Below are 13,949 nucleotides of genomic sequence, written 5' to 3' on the forward strand. Positions count from 1 at the left end.
TGTATGTACTGCCACATTGTTTTTATCCATTCCTTCATGGATGGACATCTGGGTTGCTTCCAACTTTCAGCTATTGTGAATAATGCTGCTAAGGAACACAGGTGTACAAATATGTTTTTGAACCCTATTGTCAACTCTTTGGGGTATACACCCAACACGGCATGACTGGATCACATGGAAAATGTATTTTTCAGTTTTGAGGAAGCAAAGTACTGCATCCATAGCTGCTGCCCCATTTTACATTGCTACTGACAGTGCAGGAGGTTCAGCAGCAGCATTTGAGCAAGAAGAAAACACAGTCCAGAGAAGCATATGACTTGTTCTAGAGTGCCGCAGTGTTTGCAGAACCAAGGTTCTCTTCATAGTTTCCTGGCTCTTAGAATGCTTGCTCTTAATCAAAATGTTAAACTTGGACTTTGGAGTATCAGGGGTGGAAGCCCCCCTCACAATAACTGGTGGTCACTGGGTCAGCCTAGTCTTGCAGAGCAATGTAGTGAGGAGACATTTCATGCCCCAAAGCAGCAGGAAACAGTCCTGTCATTTCTGATTTAGAATGAACGTTAGTCTCCCCTCCCTCCAGGCAGTTGGGAGGCCACTCTAGTTTGATGCTCTGACTGAGCTGGGCTAGAGTCTGTGCCTCCCCTCAAATGTCACCTCATTCCACCTCAGAGCAGAGTTCTTATTCCATGTCACTCTGCAAACAATGAAACAGAAAGCGTCCAGGTTTCAGAATCCTTGGTGAAGAAAAGTGCAGAGTCTGAGCACTCTGCTCAGCAAGCCCCTAAAAGACTCACTTCACCTGTATCAAAGATGGGAGGGAATAATGATGATAATTTGCCCTGTTATGCAGGGGAAAGGAGAAAAAAGATGAAATGTAGTTTCAGCAAAATCAGACAAGCAGGGGGTTGATTTCCATTCAAAAATCAGCATTCTTATCCATCCAACTTATACCAATTAAGCACCTATGGTGTGCCAGGCTCTGTGTTGGAAGCTTTTCTTCTGTAGGGGCAGAAGACTTGGCTTTCTAGATTCTTCAGCTGGGCTAACAATTCAGTTGACATAAGACAGATGAACACAGTTAGTTTAATATGTACAGGAGCCCCATAAAATCTTTTGAGGCTCAAAGACTGTCAGACAATTTAGGCTTATACGAGCCCCTGAGTTAAGGAGAAAGGTGTGGGGATCTGGGCCTTCAAATGGGAGGAAGGCCATGCACAGAAGGATGAGAAGAGCAAGTGCCTGGTGAACAAATGTTTGTCCTCTCCAAGCAGGTAAGTCTTTCTGAGATTAAAACTTCTCTGCGATAATAGGTAATAGGTAATTGGCATAGGTCCCCTAATCTGTGTTATTTTGAACAGTTAAGGGAGAGGTAAAGAGCTTCTCCTGAGTCTAATTGGTCTTAATAAAATTTAGCTCAAAAAAATTTACCTGTCAAAGGGGCACATTTGGGGAGACATAATCCACTCCATCTCACTTCTTTTCAAGCAAACTTTCCAGTAACTTTGAGGTAAATTAGAAGTCTTCTCTATGAACGTAGAAACCAAATCTCAGAGATGGAGAGCTTGCCCATGTGTCCTTTCCCCATCACTTCCATACTCCATAGAACTGGACCCCCACTGCCAAGGGCGGATGGACATTGTTAACAGCTTTATGTCTTCTTTTCTCAGCAGACTGCAGCCTCCTCAACTACGTCTAGGATGTTGCTTCAGTTTGTTCGCCAGTTTGGTCAGAAGCTTATCCGCAAGCGGCCGCTGGAACCCATAGATGAGTCTGAGAGACCCGTGGCTCATCTGAACATCCTAAACCTGGTGATCTGGGGTGTGGGCGGAATGCTGATGGCTGTCATGTACATTGTGACTGGTGGACTGGCCAAGTACATAGCTGGACCAGCAATCATCATCTCGCTCTTGGTGGCTGCCCTGTTTTCTATGTTATCTGGACTCTGCTATGCCGAATTTGGGGCCTGGGTACCACGCTCTGGTTCTGCATACCTCTATAGCTATGTCATGATGGGTCAACTCTATGCCTTCGTCATCGGCTGGAACTCCATACTTCCCTTCGTCACAGGTGAGGCGATGGGCCAGCGAATGGTGTGGGGCTTAAAATTGGGGAAACTATGTTGGAAGATTGGGTTCTCAGTCATTAATGAGCACTTTATTCTTGACCTTGTGCTGGGAGGTTGATAACAGTGTCAGGAAGACCCCACAGCTGCAGTCAACTTGATTCTATCCTGTGTCCTTAAATGATGGACCATGAACCCAGAAGGAAAGGGAACTGTAGGAAATGGTTGAGAGGGAGGCTCGTCCCACAGGCTCATCCCCTCACCATAGTGAAATCTTTCCTCAGTTATTGCCTTCCTGGGATTTTCCTTTACCACTTGATTTTAAATTCCATGCCTTTTCGTTGCAATGGTGAATGGAATTTTTTCCTTAATTTCTTTTTCTACTTTCTCATTATTAGTGTATAGGAATGCAAGGGATTTCTGTGTGTTGATTTTATATCCTGCAACTTTACTATATTCATTGATTAGCTCTAGTAATTTTCTGGTGGAGTCTTTCGGGTTTTCTATGTAGAGGATCAGGTCATCTGCAAACAGTGAGAGAATAAAATACTTAGGAATATATCTACCTAAAGAAACTGAAGACCTATATATAGAAGACTATAAAACACTGATGAAAGAAATCAAAGAGGACACTAATAGATGGAGAAATATACCATGTTCATGGATCAGAAGAATCAATATAGTGAAAATGAGTATATGACCCCAAAGCAATCTACAAATTCAATGCAATCCCTATCAAGCTACCAGCGGTATTTTTCACAGAACTAGAACAAATAATTTCAAGATTTGTATGGAAATACAAAAACCTCGAATAGCCAAAGCAATCCTCAGAAAGAAGAATGGAACTGGAGGAATCAACTTGCCGGACTTCAGGCTCTACTACAAAGCCACAGTCATCAAGACAGTATGGTACTGGCACAAAGACAGAAAAATAGATCAATGGAACAAAATAGAAAGCCCAGAGATAAATCCACACACCTATGGACACCTTATCTTCGACAAAGGAGGCAAGAATATACAATGGAATAAAGAGAATCTCTTTAACAAGTGGTGCTGGGAAAACTGGTCAACCACTTGTAAAAGAATGAAACTAGATCACTTTCTAACACTGCACACAAAAGTAAACGCAAAATGGATTAAAGATCTAAACGTAAGACCAGAAACTATAAAACTCCTAGAGGAGAACATAGGCAAAACACTCTCCGACATAAATCACAGTAGGATCCTCTATGATCCACCTCCCAGAATACTGGAAATAAAAGCTAAAATAAACAAATGGTAGTTCTATTTCAATTTTTTAAGGAATCTCCACACTGTTCTCCATAGTGGCTGTACTAGTTTGCATTCCCACCAACAGTGTAGGAGGGTTCCCTTTTCTCCACACCCTCTCCAGCATTTATTGCTTGCAGATTTTTGGATCGCAGCCATTCTGACTGGTGTGAAGTGGTACCTCATTGTGGTTTTGATTTGCATTTCTCTGATAATGAGTGATGTTGAGCATCTTTTCATGTGTATGTTCATCGCAGCACTGTTTATAATAGCCAGGACATGGAAACAACCTAGATGTCCATCAGCAGATGAATGGATAAGAAAGCTGTGGTACATATACACAATGGAGTATTACTCAGCCGTTAAAAAGAATTCATTTGAATCAGTTCTGATGAGATGGATGAAACTGGAGCCGATTATACAGAGTGAAGTAAGCCACAAAGAAAAACACCAATACAGTATACTAACACATATATATGGAATTTAGAAAGATGGCAATGACGACCCTGTATGCAAGACAGGAAAAAAGACACAGCTGTGTATAACGGACTTTTGGACTCAGAGGGAGAGGGAGAGGGTGGGATGATTTGGGAGAATGGCATTCTATCATGTATACTATCATGTAAGAATTCAATCGCCAGTCTATGTCTGACGCAGGATACAGCATGCTTGGGGTTGGTGCATGGGGATGACCCACTGAGATGTTATGGGGAGGGAGGTGGGAGGGGGGTTCATGTTTGGGAACACATGTAAGAATTAAAGATTTTAAAATTTAAAAAAAATAAAAAATAAATTTAAAAATAAAATAAAATAAACAAATGGGATCTAATTAAAATTAAAAGCTTCTGCACAACAAAGGAAACTAAGCAAGGTGAAAAGACAGCCTTCTGAATGGGAGAAAATAATAGCAAATGAAGCAACTGACAAACAACTAATCTCAAAAATATACAAGCAACTTATGCGGCTCAATTCCAGAATAATAAACGACCCAATCAAAAAATGGGCCAAAGAACTAAATAGACATTTCTCCAAAGAAGACATACGGATGGCTAACAAACACATGAAAAGATGCTCAACATCACTCATTATTAGAGAAATGCAAATCAAGACCACAATGAGGTACCATTTCACACCAGTCAGAATGGCTGAAATCCAAAAGTCTGCAAGCAATAAATGCTGGAGAGGGTGTGGAGAAAAGGGAACGCTCCTACACTGTTGGTGGGAATGCAAACTAGTACAGCCACTATGGAGAACAGTGTGGAGATTCCTTAAAAAATTCAAATAGAACTGCCATATGACCCAGCAATCCCACTGCTGGGCATACACACCGAGGAAACCAGAATTGAAAGAGACACATGTACCCCAATGTTCATTGCAGCACTGTTTATAATAGCCAGGGCATGGAAACAACCTAGATGTCCATCGGCAGATGAATGGATAAGAAAGCTGTGGTACACTCAGCCATTAAAAAGAATACAATTGAATCAGTTCTAATGAGATGGATGAAACTGGAGCCGATTATACAGAGTGAAGTAAGCCAGAAAGAAAAACACCAATACAGTATACTAATACAATATATATGGAATTTAGAAAAATGGTAATGATAACCCTGTATGTGAGACACCAAAAGAGACACAGATGTATAGAACGGACTTTTGGACTCTGAGGGAGAGGGAGAGGGTGGGATGATTTGGGAGAATGGCACTGAAACATGTATACTATCATGTAAGAAACGAATCACCAGTCTATGTTCGATACAGGATACAGGATGCTTGGGGCTGGTGCACAGGGATGCTCCAGAGAGATGATATGGGGTGGGAGGTGGGATGGGGCGTTCAGGATTGGGAACTCATGTACACCCGTGGCGGATTCATGTCAATGTATGGCAAAACCAATAGAGTATTATAAAGTAAAATAAAGTAAAAATAAAAGTTAAAAAAGAAAAGAAAAAAATAAATAAATTCCATGCCTTATCCCAGCCCTCCCAGTCCCACTGATGTGTCTTCTTTTCTTGTATAACTTTGATCTTCTCCTAACATACTAAAGCACCTGACATTTTGGTGAATCATTTGGGTCTACTCTGCCCAACCCATGAAAAGAAACTCTATGATATTTTGTATTTTGTAACAGGTATTTGTATATACAAGTATTTGTGTATATTTAGGCTTTTTGTATATACAGGTACTTTATCTGTGTTTTTAGATCCTATGGCACATTAATTTTTGCTTTTCAATGAACCCTCCTTCTTCTGCCTCTGCAGGTACCGCCATCTCGGCCAGGGCCTCGAGTTACATCTTTGACAGCCTGATTGGGAATCACATCTCTCAGGCATTACAGGAAACTTTCTCTCTGCCCCTGCCTTACTCCCTGGCCACATATGCAGACTTTTTTGCGCTGGGCCTGGTACTGCTGATGACAGGTGACACAGGGCTCAACAACAGGATGGGAAGAGTGGGGTGTGGTGTGGGAGCTGGTGTAGGAAAGTCTTGATGTGGCAGAATGGTGGGGGATTAGAAATAGAAAGAAAGGTCTTGAGACAGAAGCTAAGACATAGACCATTGTTTTCCACCCTTGGCACTGTTGACAATTTGGGCTTATCATTCTTTGGTGTAAAGGGACTGTTCTGTGAATTTTAAATTCTTTTTTTAATCATTATTGAGTGTTGAGTATCGTCCTTGGCCTTTGCTCACTAGATACCAGTGACATCCACCCACCCCCAACTGTGGCAATCAGGGTGTCTCCAGACAGTTGCCAATGTCCCTTGGGGAATAAAATTACCCCAAGCTGAGAATCACTTACTTAGACCAACAAGTCTTCCTTTGTACTGAGGCCAAAGATTTTTTTTTTTAATTGAGAGGAAGTTCACATAGCATAAAATTAACCACTTTGTGATTTTTCCCAGCTTCAGTCAAATATAACTGACATACAACATTGTGTAAGATTAAGGTGTACATCTTGGTTTGTTAGACATGTATTCTGAGAAGATTGCCACAATAATTAACCATCTTAAAGTGTACAGTTCAGTAGCATTAAGCACATCTGTAATGTTGGGCAACCATCACCTCCACCTAGTTCCAAACATGTTCGACACCTCTGTACCCACTGAGCAGTCACTGTCTGTTTGTCCACCGCCACCAACTGCCAGCCCTGAGCAACTATTTCCCTGCTTCCTGTTTTTGTTCAGTCACTAAGTCATATCCAAGTCTTTGCAAACCCGTGGATTATGTATGCCAAGCTCCTCTGTCCTCCACTATCTCCTGGAGTTTGCTCAAATTTATGTCCATTGATCAGTGATGATATGAAACCCTTTCATTCTCTGTCACCCTCTTCTGCTGCTCTCAATCTTACCCAGCATCAGAATCTTTTCCAATGAGTCAGTTCTGTCCATCAGGTGGCCAAAGTATCAGAGCTTCAGCATCAGTCCTTCCAATGAGTATTCAGGGTTGATTTCCTTTAGGATTGATTGGTTTGTTCCCCTTGCTGTCCAAGGGACTCTCAATAGTCATCTCTAGCGTAATTTTAAAGCATCAATTATTTGGTGCTCAGCCTTCTTATGGTCCAACTCTCACATCTGTACATGATTACTGGAAAAACCATAGCTTTGACTATGCAGACCTTTGTGGGCAAAGTGATGTTTCTGCTTTTTAATATGCTATCTAGGTTTGCCATAGCTTTCCTTCCAAGAAGCAAGTGTCTTTTGATTTCATGGCTGCAGTCACCATCTGGAGTGATTTTGGAGACCAAAAAAAGAAAATCTGTCACTGCTTCCACTTTTCCCTCTTCTATTTGCCAGGAAGTGATGGGACCAGATGCTATGGTCTTAACTTTTTGAATATAGAGTTTTAAGCCAGGTTTTTCACTCTCCTCTTTCACTTTCATCAAGAGGCTCTTTTGTTCTGTTCATTTTCTGCCATTAAGGTGGTATCATCTGCATATCTGAGATTGTTGATATTTCTCCTGGAAATCTTGATTCCAGCTTGTGCTTCATCCAGCTTGTCATTTTGCATGATGTACTCTGCATGCAAGTTAAATAAGCAGGGTGACAATATACAGCCTTGATGCACTCCTCTTCCAATTTGGAACCAGTCCATGATTCTATGTCTGCATCTGACTGTTGCTTCTTGACCTGCATAGATTTCTTAGGAGACAGGTAACGTGGTCTGGTATTCTTATCTCTTTAAGAATTTTTCAAAGTTTATTGTGATCCATACAGTCAAAGGCTTTAGTGTAATCAAATGAAGCAGAAGTATATGATTTACTGGTATTTCCTCCCACTTTCTCTGTGATTCAATGAACGTTGGCAATTTGATCTCTGGCCCTCTGCATTTTCTTAACTCTGTTGTACATCTGAAAGTTCTTGGTTCCCATATTGCTGAAGCATAGCTTGAAGGATTTTGAGCATAACCTTGCTAGCATGGGAAATGAGTGCAATTGTACAGTAGTTTGAACATTCTTTGGCATTGCCCTTCTTTGGATTGGAATGAAAACTGACCTAGAAGTCCTGAAGCTACTGTTGAGTTTCCCAAGTTTGCTCACGTATTGAATACAACACTTTCGCAGCATCATCTTTTAAGATTTGAAATAGCTCAGCTGGAATTCCATCACCTTCACTAGCTTTGTTGTAGTATTTCTTCCTAAGACCCACTTGACTTCACACTCCAGGATGTCTGGTTCTAGATGAATGACCACACCATCTTGGTTATCCAGGCCATTGAGACCTTTTTTTGTATAGTTCTGGGTATTCTTGCCACCTCTTCTTAATCTCTTCTGCTTCTGTTAGTCCCTTATCATTTGTGTCCTATATCGTGCCCATCCTTTCATGAAATGTTCCCTTAATATCTCCAATTTTCTTGAAGAGATCTCTAGTCTTTCCCACTCTACTATTTTCCTCTATTTCTTTGATTGTTCACTTAAGATGGCTTTCTTGTCTCCCCCTGCTATTCTCTGGAATTCTGGTTATATCATTCAGCTGGTTATATCTTTCCCTTTCTCCTTTGTCTTTCACTTCTCATCTTCCCTCACCTATTTGTAAAGCCTCCTCAGACCCCCATTTTGCCTTTTTGCATTTCTTTTCCTTGGGGATGGTTTTGGTCACTGCCTCATGTACAGTGTTAGGAATCTCTGTCCCTAGTTCTTCAGGCAGTCTGCCTACCGGATCTAATTCCTTGAGTCTATTTGTCACCTCCATTGTATAATTATAATGGATTTTTATTTAGGTCATACCTGAATGGTCTAGTAGTTTTCCCTACTTTCTTCAGTTGAAGCCTGAATTTTGCATTAAGGAACTGATGGTGTGAGCTACAGTCAGTGCCAGGTCTTGCTTTTTCTGACTGTATAGAGCCTCTCCATCTTCAGCTACAAAAACTATAATAAATCTGATTTCAGTATTGAACTTCTGGTGATGTCCAAGTGAGGAGTCATCTCTTGTGTTATTGAAAAAGGGTGTTTTCATGACCAATGTATCTATAAATGTACCAATAGTTTGAGTTATACATCTTACATCTTTATACATATTACATCTTTCCCACAGGAATAGTGGCTCTGGGAGCTCGTGAGTCAATCCTGGTTACCAAAATATCCAGAGTTATCAACCTTTTGGTTCTCATCTTCATTATCATCACTGGCTTCGTTAAGGGAGATCTGCGTAACTGGAAGCTCACAGAACAGGACTACAAACTGAACATATCTGGATCCAGAGACATCTATGGCTTGGGAGGGTAATATTGGCCATAATATATGGGTGAAGAGCATGCAGAGCTGGTATGGTGTGGACTAAAGATATCTGGGCTGATGGATCCAGATGAAGCGAGTCCTGGAGCCCAGGACTTGAGGTATGAAGGGAGAAGCTCAGTAGAGATGGCAGAACACACCTCACCCGCATTCTTTTTCTCTCCTTCTCTCACCGTAGCTTGGGCCCCCAGGGTTCTGGAGGGTTTGCACCTTTTGGCTTTGAAGGGATTCTCCAGGGAACAGCTACATGTTTCTTCTATTATTTTGGTGTTGACGGCATTGCCACTAAAGGTAACATGGCCACTGTGTGTCCCATCTGGGGTTTGGGAACAGACTGGCTGCCCCTGGCTAAGGGGAAACCTGATTGTTGAGTGCAAAAAGGAAGGGGATTTTGTGATTTCACCCGAGAGTGTTTTCCTGACCCAACACTTCTTCCCTTTCTGCAGGGGTAGAAGCTATAAATCCTCATCGTTCCATCCCCTGGAGCATCGTGATCACAATCTTCATCTGCTTTTTGGCTTACTCCTGTGTCTCAGCGGCACTCACCCTGATTGTGCCCTACCACCAGATTGAGCCTCTTGACCTTTTGCCGCAAGACATTCTTCACAGTTGGTGGCTCCCTGCCAGATACTTCGTGACTATTGGCACACTCTGTGATCTTATATCCAGGTCAGTGCCATGGTTTTCTCCCTGTTTTCTCAGATGCTCAGACCTCCCAACCCTTAGGATTGGTAGTAAAGACAGGGAGACACCTTATCCTAAGCTGACAAGACAGCAGATGTCCCAGTCTGTCCACTTCTCCACGTCCTTACATGTTTCCATCTTCTCTTCTAGACTCCATAGTGCCATGTTCAGAATGCCTCCTTTGATCTACAAGATGGCAGAGGACGGGCTCCTTTTCCGGGTACTTACCCGGATCCATGTCCGCACAGGCACCCGTATCGTGGCCATCATGTCTGCTGGAAATCTTACAGGTTAAAAAAAAAAATTGAAACCCACCTTTAACTTACATATTTCCAGCTGTTTCTCACTCCCTTCCCACCTTGTTTGTGCGCTCATTCTAGGGCTCATGGCGTTACTCTTCAAGTACACAGATCTTCTGGAGCTCTTGGCAGGTGGGACCCTGCTCATTTACTCCCTGGTGGCATTTTCTGTTCTTGTCCTCAGGTGAGACCCCACTGCACCTTCGTAGGGAGTCTTGGAGATTAGTTGGGAGGTAACTGTCTTCTGCCTTCATGCTATCTTCTAAAAGTCCTGCTCTGCTTAAGATAGGACACATATGGAATAGGCTGTGTGATGTTGGATGAGTAGGGACTGCTGTTAATATTCCTTAAAACCTCTAATTCAGGTACCAGCCAGACCAGAATTTAAGCAAGAATGAGAATACAGAGGAGGAAATTGAAGTGCCTGACCCTGACGAACATCCGTTGGACTCTGAACCTGAAGCAAGAAACTCAAACATTCTAAAGAGTCTGTGGTTCCCTATCAGCACCATCCCCACTAGGAAATCTGGCCAGATTGTCTATGGATGTGCCTCAATACTCGGTGAGCAGTGGGATTTCTCTTTGGTCATTTTCTGAAATTGACAGTATGGTATTGGAGTGTGTATTTTGTCAATTGAGGAGTCTTGGTGATATGAGGGCCCTTGCTGAGGTGAGCAGCCTGGGGAGAGGTGTGACCCAAGGTCTTGACATCTTCAGCTTCTGAAGTTGAACCTGTTCTCCTCCACCTTGACCCCTGTAGTTCTCCTGATGATAATCTTGAGCGTGATCCTGGTCCAGTGGTCCAGTCAGGGGTTCTCTGGAGACTCCGGCTACACACCAGTGGCTGTGCTGCTGCTGCTGCTCATCATTGGGGTCACAGTCATCATCTGGAGGCAGCCCCAGAGCCCCATCCATCTTTATTTTAAGGTAAGTGCCCTTATGTGCCCAAACTGTCCACCTGGAGTGAACATGCCTCCCGGTCTAAGCATCCAGGGAGTGAGGGGAACTGCTAAAGCCAATGGACTCTGCCCTGATCCCACTCAGTGCTCTACATGCACAGTCTAGTAGGCACTGGATACACAGTCTGAAGGCTGGTCTTCCTGCCCACGTGGGGTAGAGCCTCGCATTCAGGCATCTGGGGTGTGCTCAGGGATGAACTGACTCTGCCCACAGGTCCCTGCTCTGCCTGTCCTCCCACTGGTGAGCATCTTCGTGAACCTTTACTTGATGATGCAGATAACTTCTGGGACCTGGGTCATATTTGGCATCTGGAATGGGATTGGTAAGTGGCTCTCTGGCATAAAGAGACCTCTTGAGTGATTGATCCCAAACTGAGCAACCCTAAACTTCTTGGCCACCATAATAGGAAGCCTATTGAATGTTTGCAACTAGGAAGAGTGCCTACTTATCCTTCTTGTTTTCTCATTTCCTTACTAGGATTTCTCATATACTTTGGATACGGGATCCGACACAGCTTAGAGGAGAACGATGAGCGATAACGACCAGCCTCCACCTCCCAGACTCTTGACAAAAACACCCCAACTTCTGAGTCATCTTAACTACAGGTCACAGATGTTGTGTAGAATCCTTACAATATAGGTGTCTTCTACTACATGAACACTTTCAGCCTCTATGGAGTGTGAAGGTGTATGCATCTGTGGCCCTGTCTTTATTGCCAGTGGACAAAGTGACTTTAATGTTGTCTAATTTTTAAGTACATTTTTCAAAGCATGATGTACATACGGAAAAATACATGCTTCTTAAGTGTGCAGCAAGACCGATTTTCACAAAGAAAGTACAAGAATATAACAGCAGGAGAAAGAAAATGTTAACCTGGCACCTGAGAAACAACTCCTTGTTCCCATCTCCAGCATGAGCACAGAGATGTCCACTTGAAGAGGAAACATAGGTAATCCTACATTGTGTAAGAGTTACACTTTAAATATTAGGTCACCAATAAATTTGAAGTAAAAGGTCAGTTTTCATTCCAATCCCGAGAAGGGTAAGCCAAAGAGTGGTCAAACTACCATACAACTGTGCTCATTTCACAGCCTAGCAAGGGAATCCTCAAAATCCTAAGCTAGACTTCAGTAGTACCTGAACTGAGAACTTCCAGATACAAGCTGGCTTTAGAAAAGTTAGATGAACCAGAGATCAAATTGCCTACATTTGTTGGATCACAGAGAAAGCAAGGGAATTCCAGAAAAATATCAACTTCTGCTTCATTAACTATGCCAAAGCCTTTGACTGTATGGATCACAACAAACTGTGGAATATCCTTAAAGAGATGGGAATACCAGACCATCTGACCTGCTTTCCGAGAAACCTGTATGCAGGTCAAGAAGCAACAGTTAGAATCGGACACGGAATGGTGGGGTGGTTCAAAACTGGCAAGGGAGTATGTTAAGGCTATATGATGTTCCCCACTTATTTAACTTATATGCAGAGTACATCATGCAAAATGCTGGGCTGGATGAATCACGAGTGGGAAACAAGATTGCCAGGAGAAGTATCAACAATCTTAGATGATACCATCCTAATGACAGACAGAGAAGAGGAAATAAAGAGCCTCTTGATGAAGGTGAAAGAGGAGGGCGAAAGTTGGCATAACACTCAACATTCAAAAAACTAATATCATAGCCGCTGGTCCCATCACTTCCTGGCAAATAGAAGAGGAAAAAGTGGAAGCAGTGCCAAGTTTACTTTCCTTCGGCTCCAGAATCACTGCAGACAGTGACTGTAGCCCTAAATTTAAAAACAGTTGTTCCTTGAAAAGAAACCTATGACAAACCTACACAGAGTATTAAAAAGCAGAGAGATTACTTTGCTGATAAAGGCCTGTCTAGTCAAAGCTATGGTTTTTCCAGTAGTCATGTATGGATGTGAGAGTTCAGCCATAAAGAAGGCTGAACACTGCAGAATTGATGCTTTTGAAAACTGTGGTGTTGGGGAAGACTTTGAGTCCCTCGTACTGCATGGAGATCAAACCAGTCAACACTAAAGGAAATCAACCCTCAATATTCATTGGAAGGACTGATGCTGAAGTTGAAGCTCCAATATTTTGGCCACATGATGTCCAGAGCTGACTCAATGGAAAAGACCCTAATTCTGGGAAAGACTGAGGGCAGGAGGAGAAGAGGGAACAGACAATGAGATGTTTAGATAGCAACACTGACTCAATGGACATCTCCAGGAGATAGTGGAGGATAGAGGAGCCTGGTGTGCTGCATTCCACGGGGGTCACAAACACTTGTACATGACTTAGCAACTGAACAACCACAACAGGACCCTGCAGGCATGCCTCTGAGATATTCCTGGTTTGATTCGAGACTACCGTAATAAAGAGAACTGGCAATAAAGAGAGTCACACAATTCTCTGGTTTCCCAGTGCATATAAACTAATGTTTACACTACACTGTTCAGTGTGCTATATATTCTGTCTAAAAAATGTACATACTTTAACTTTAAAGTATTTTATTGCTGAAAAATGCTAGCTGTCATCTGACAACCCAGAGTTGCCACAAACTCTCAGTTTGCAAAAACTGCGGCATCTGCAAAGCACAATAAAATGACACATGCTTGTACATGTGTATGTATATATTGAAAGATGTATAGTAAATGTGCACAGAAGATGTACAGGTAATATATGTACTAAAGTATATGTGTTCAGGTTCATTGTTGATCTAATCAATGTATCTAGTTGTCCTATAATATTATTTGCTAAATCTGTCCCCTCTTGGTGTCTGTGTATGCTCTCTGCATTCTAATATCCTCTTGACATATGGGTATAGACATACTTTGTTAAGGCCCATCCTCATGACCTCATTTAATCTTAATTAGCTCTTTAAGCCCCCCCCCCCCCAACAAAATGCAGTCACAATTTGAAGTCCTGGGGATCAGGAATT

The 13,949-nt window shown here is 42.4% G+C and overlaps 1 protein-coding gene across 1 annotated transcript; it reads left to right on the forward strand.

Moving 5' to 3' along the window:
- Positions 1-1,697: 1,697 nt before the first annotated feature.
- Positions 1,698-11,543, forward strand: LOC128063215 (cationic amino acid transporter 3-like). Its single transcript, XM_052655855.1, has 11 exons — positions 1,698-2,067; positions 5,592-5,750; positions 8,862-9,048; positions 9,240-9,352; positions 9,508-9,730; positions 9,896-10,035; positions 10,126-10,228; positions 10,410-10,606; positions 10,805-10,971; positions 11,218-11,326; positions 11,482-11,543. Exons 1-11 carry the CDS (start codon positions 1,698-1,700, stop codon positions 11,541-11,543), a joined length of 1,830 nt encoding a protein of 609 aa, XP_052511815.1.
- The last annotated feature ends 2,406 nt before the right edge of the window (positions 11,544-13,949 follow it).

Source organism: Budorcas taxicolor, chromosome 18, assembly GCF_023091745.1.
Source record: "Budorcas taxicolor isolate Tak-1 chromosome 18, Takin1.1, whole genome shotgun sequence".
Lineage (NCBI taxonomy): Eukaryota > Metazoa > Chordata > Mammalia > Artiodactyla > Bovidae > Budorcas > Budorcas taxicolor.

What these genes read in the sequence shown, in the direction of transcription:
- LOC128063215 (XM_052655855.1), top strand. Translation starts at nt 1,698, where the DNA reads ATGTTGCTTCAGTTTGTTCGCCAGTTTGGTCAGAAGCTTATCCGCAAG. An exon ending in GACATCTATGGCTTGGGAGG is followed by an intron (nt 9,049 to 9,239) that starts GTAATATTGGCC and finishes CTCTCACCGTAG; the next exon opens with CTTGGGCCCCCAGGGTTCTG. An exon ending in CTCTGTGATCTTATATCCAG is followed by an intron (nt 9,731 to 9,895) that starts GTCAGTGCCATG and finishes CTTCTCTTCTAG; the next exon opens with ACTCCATAGTGCCATGTTCA.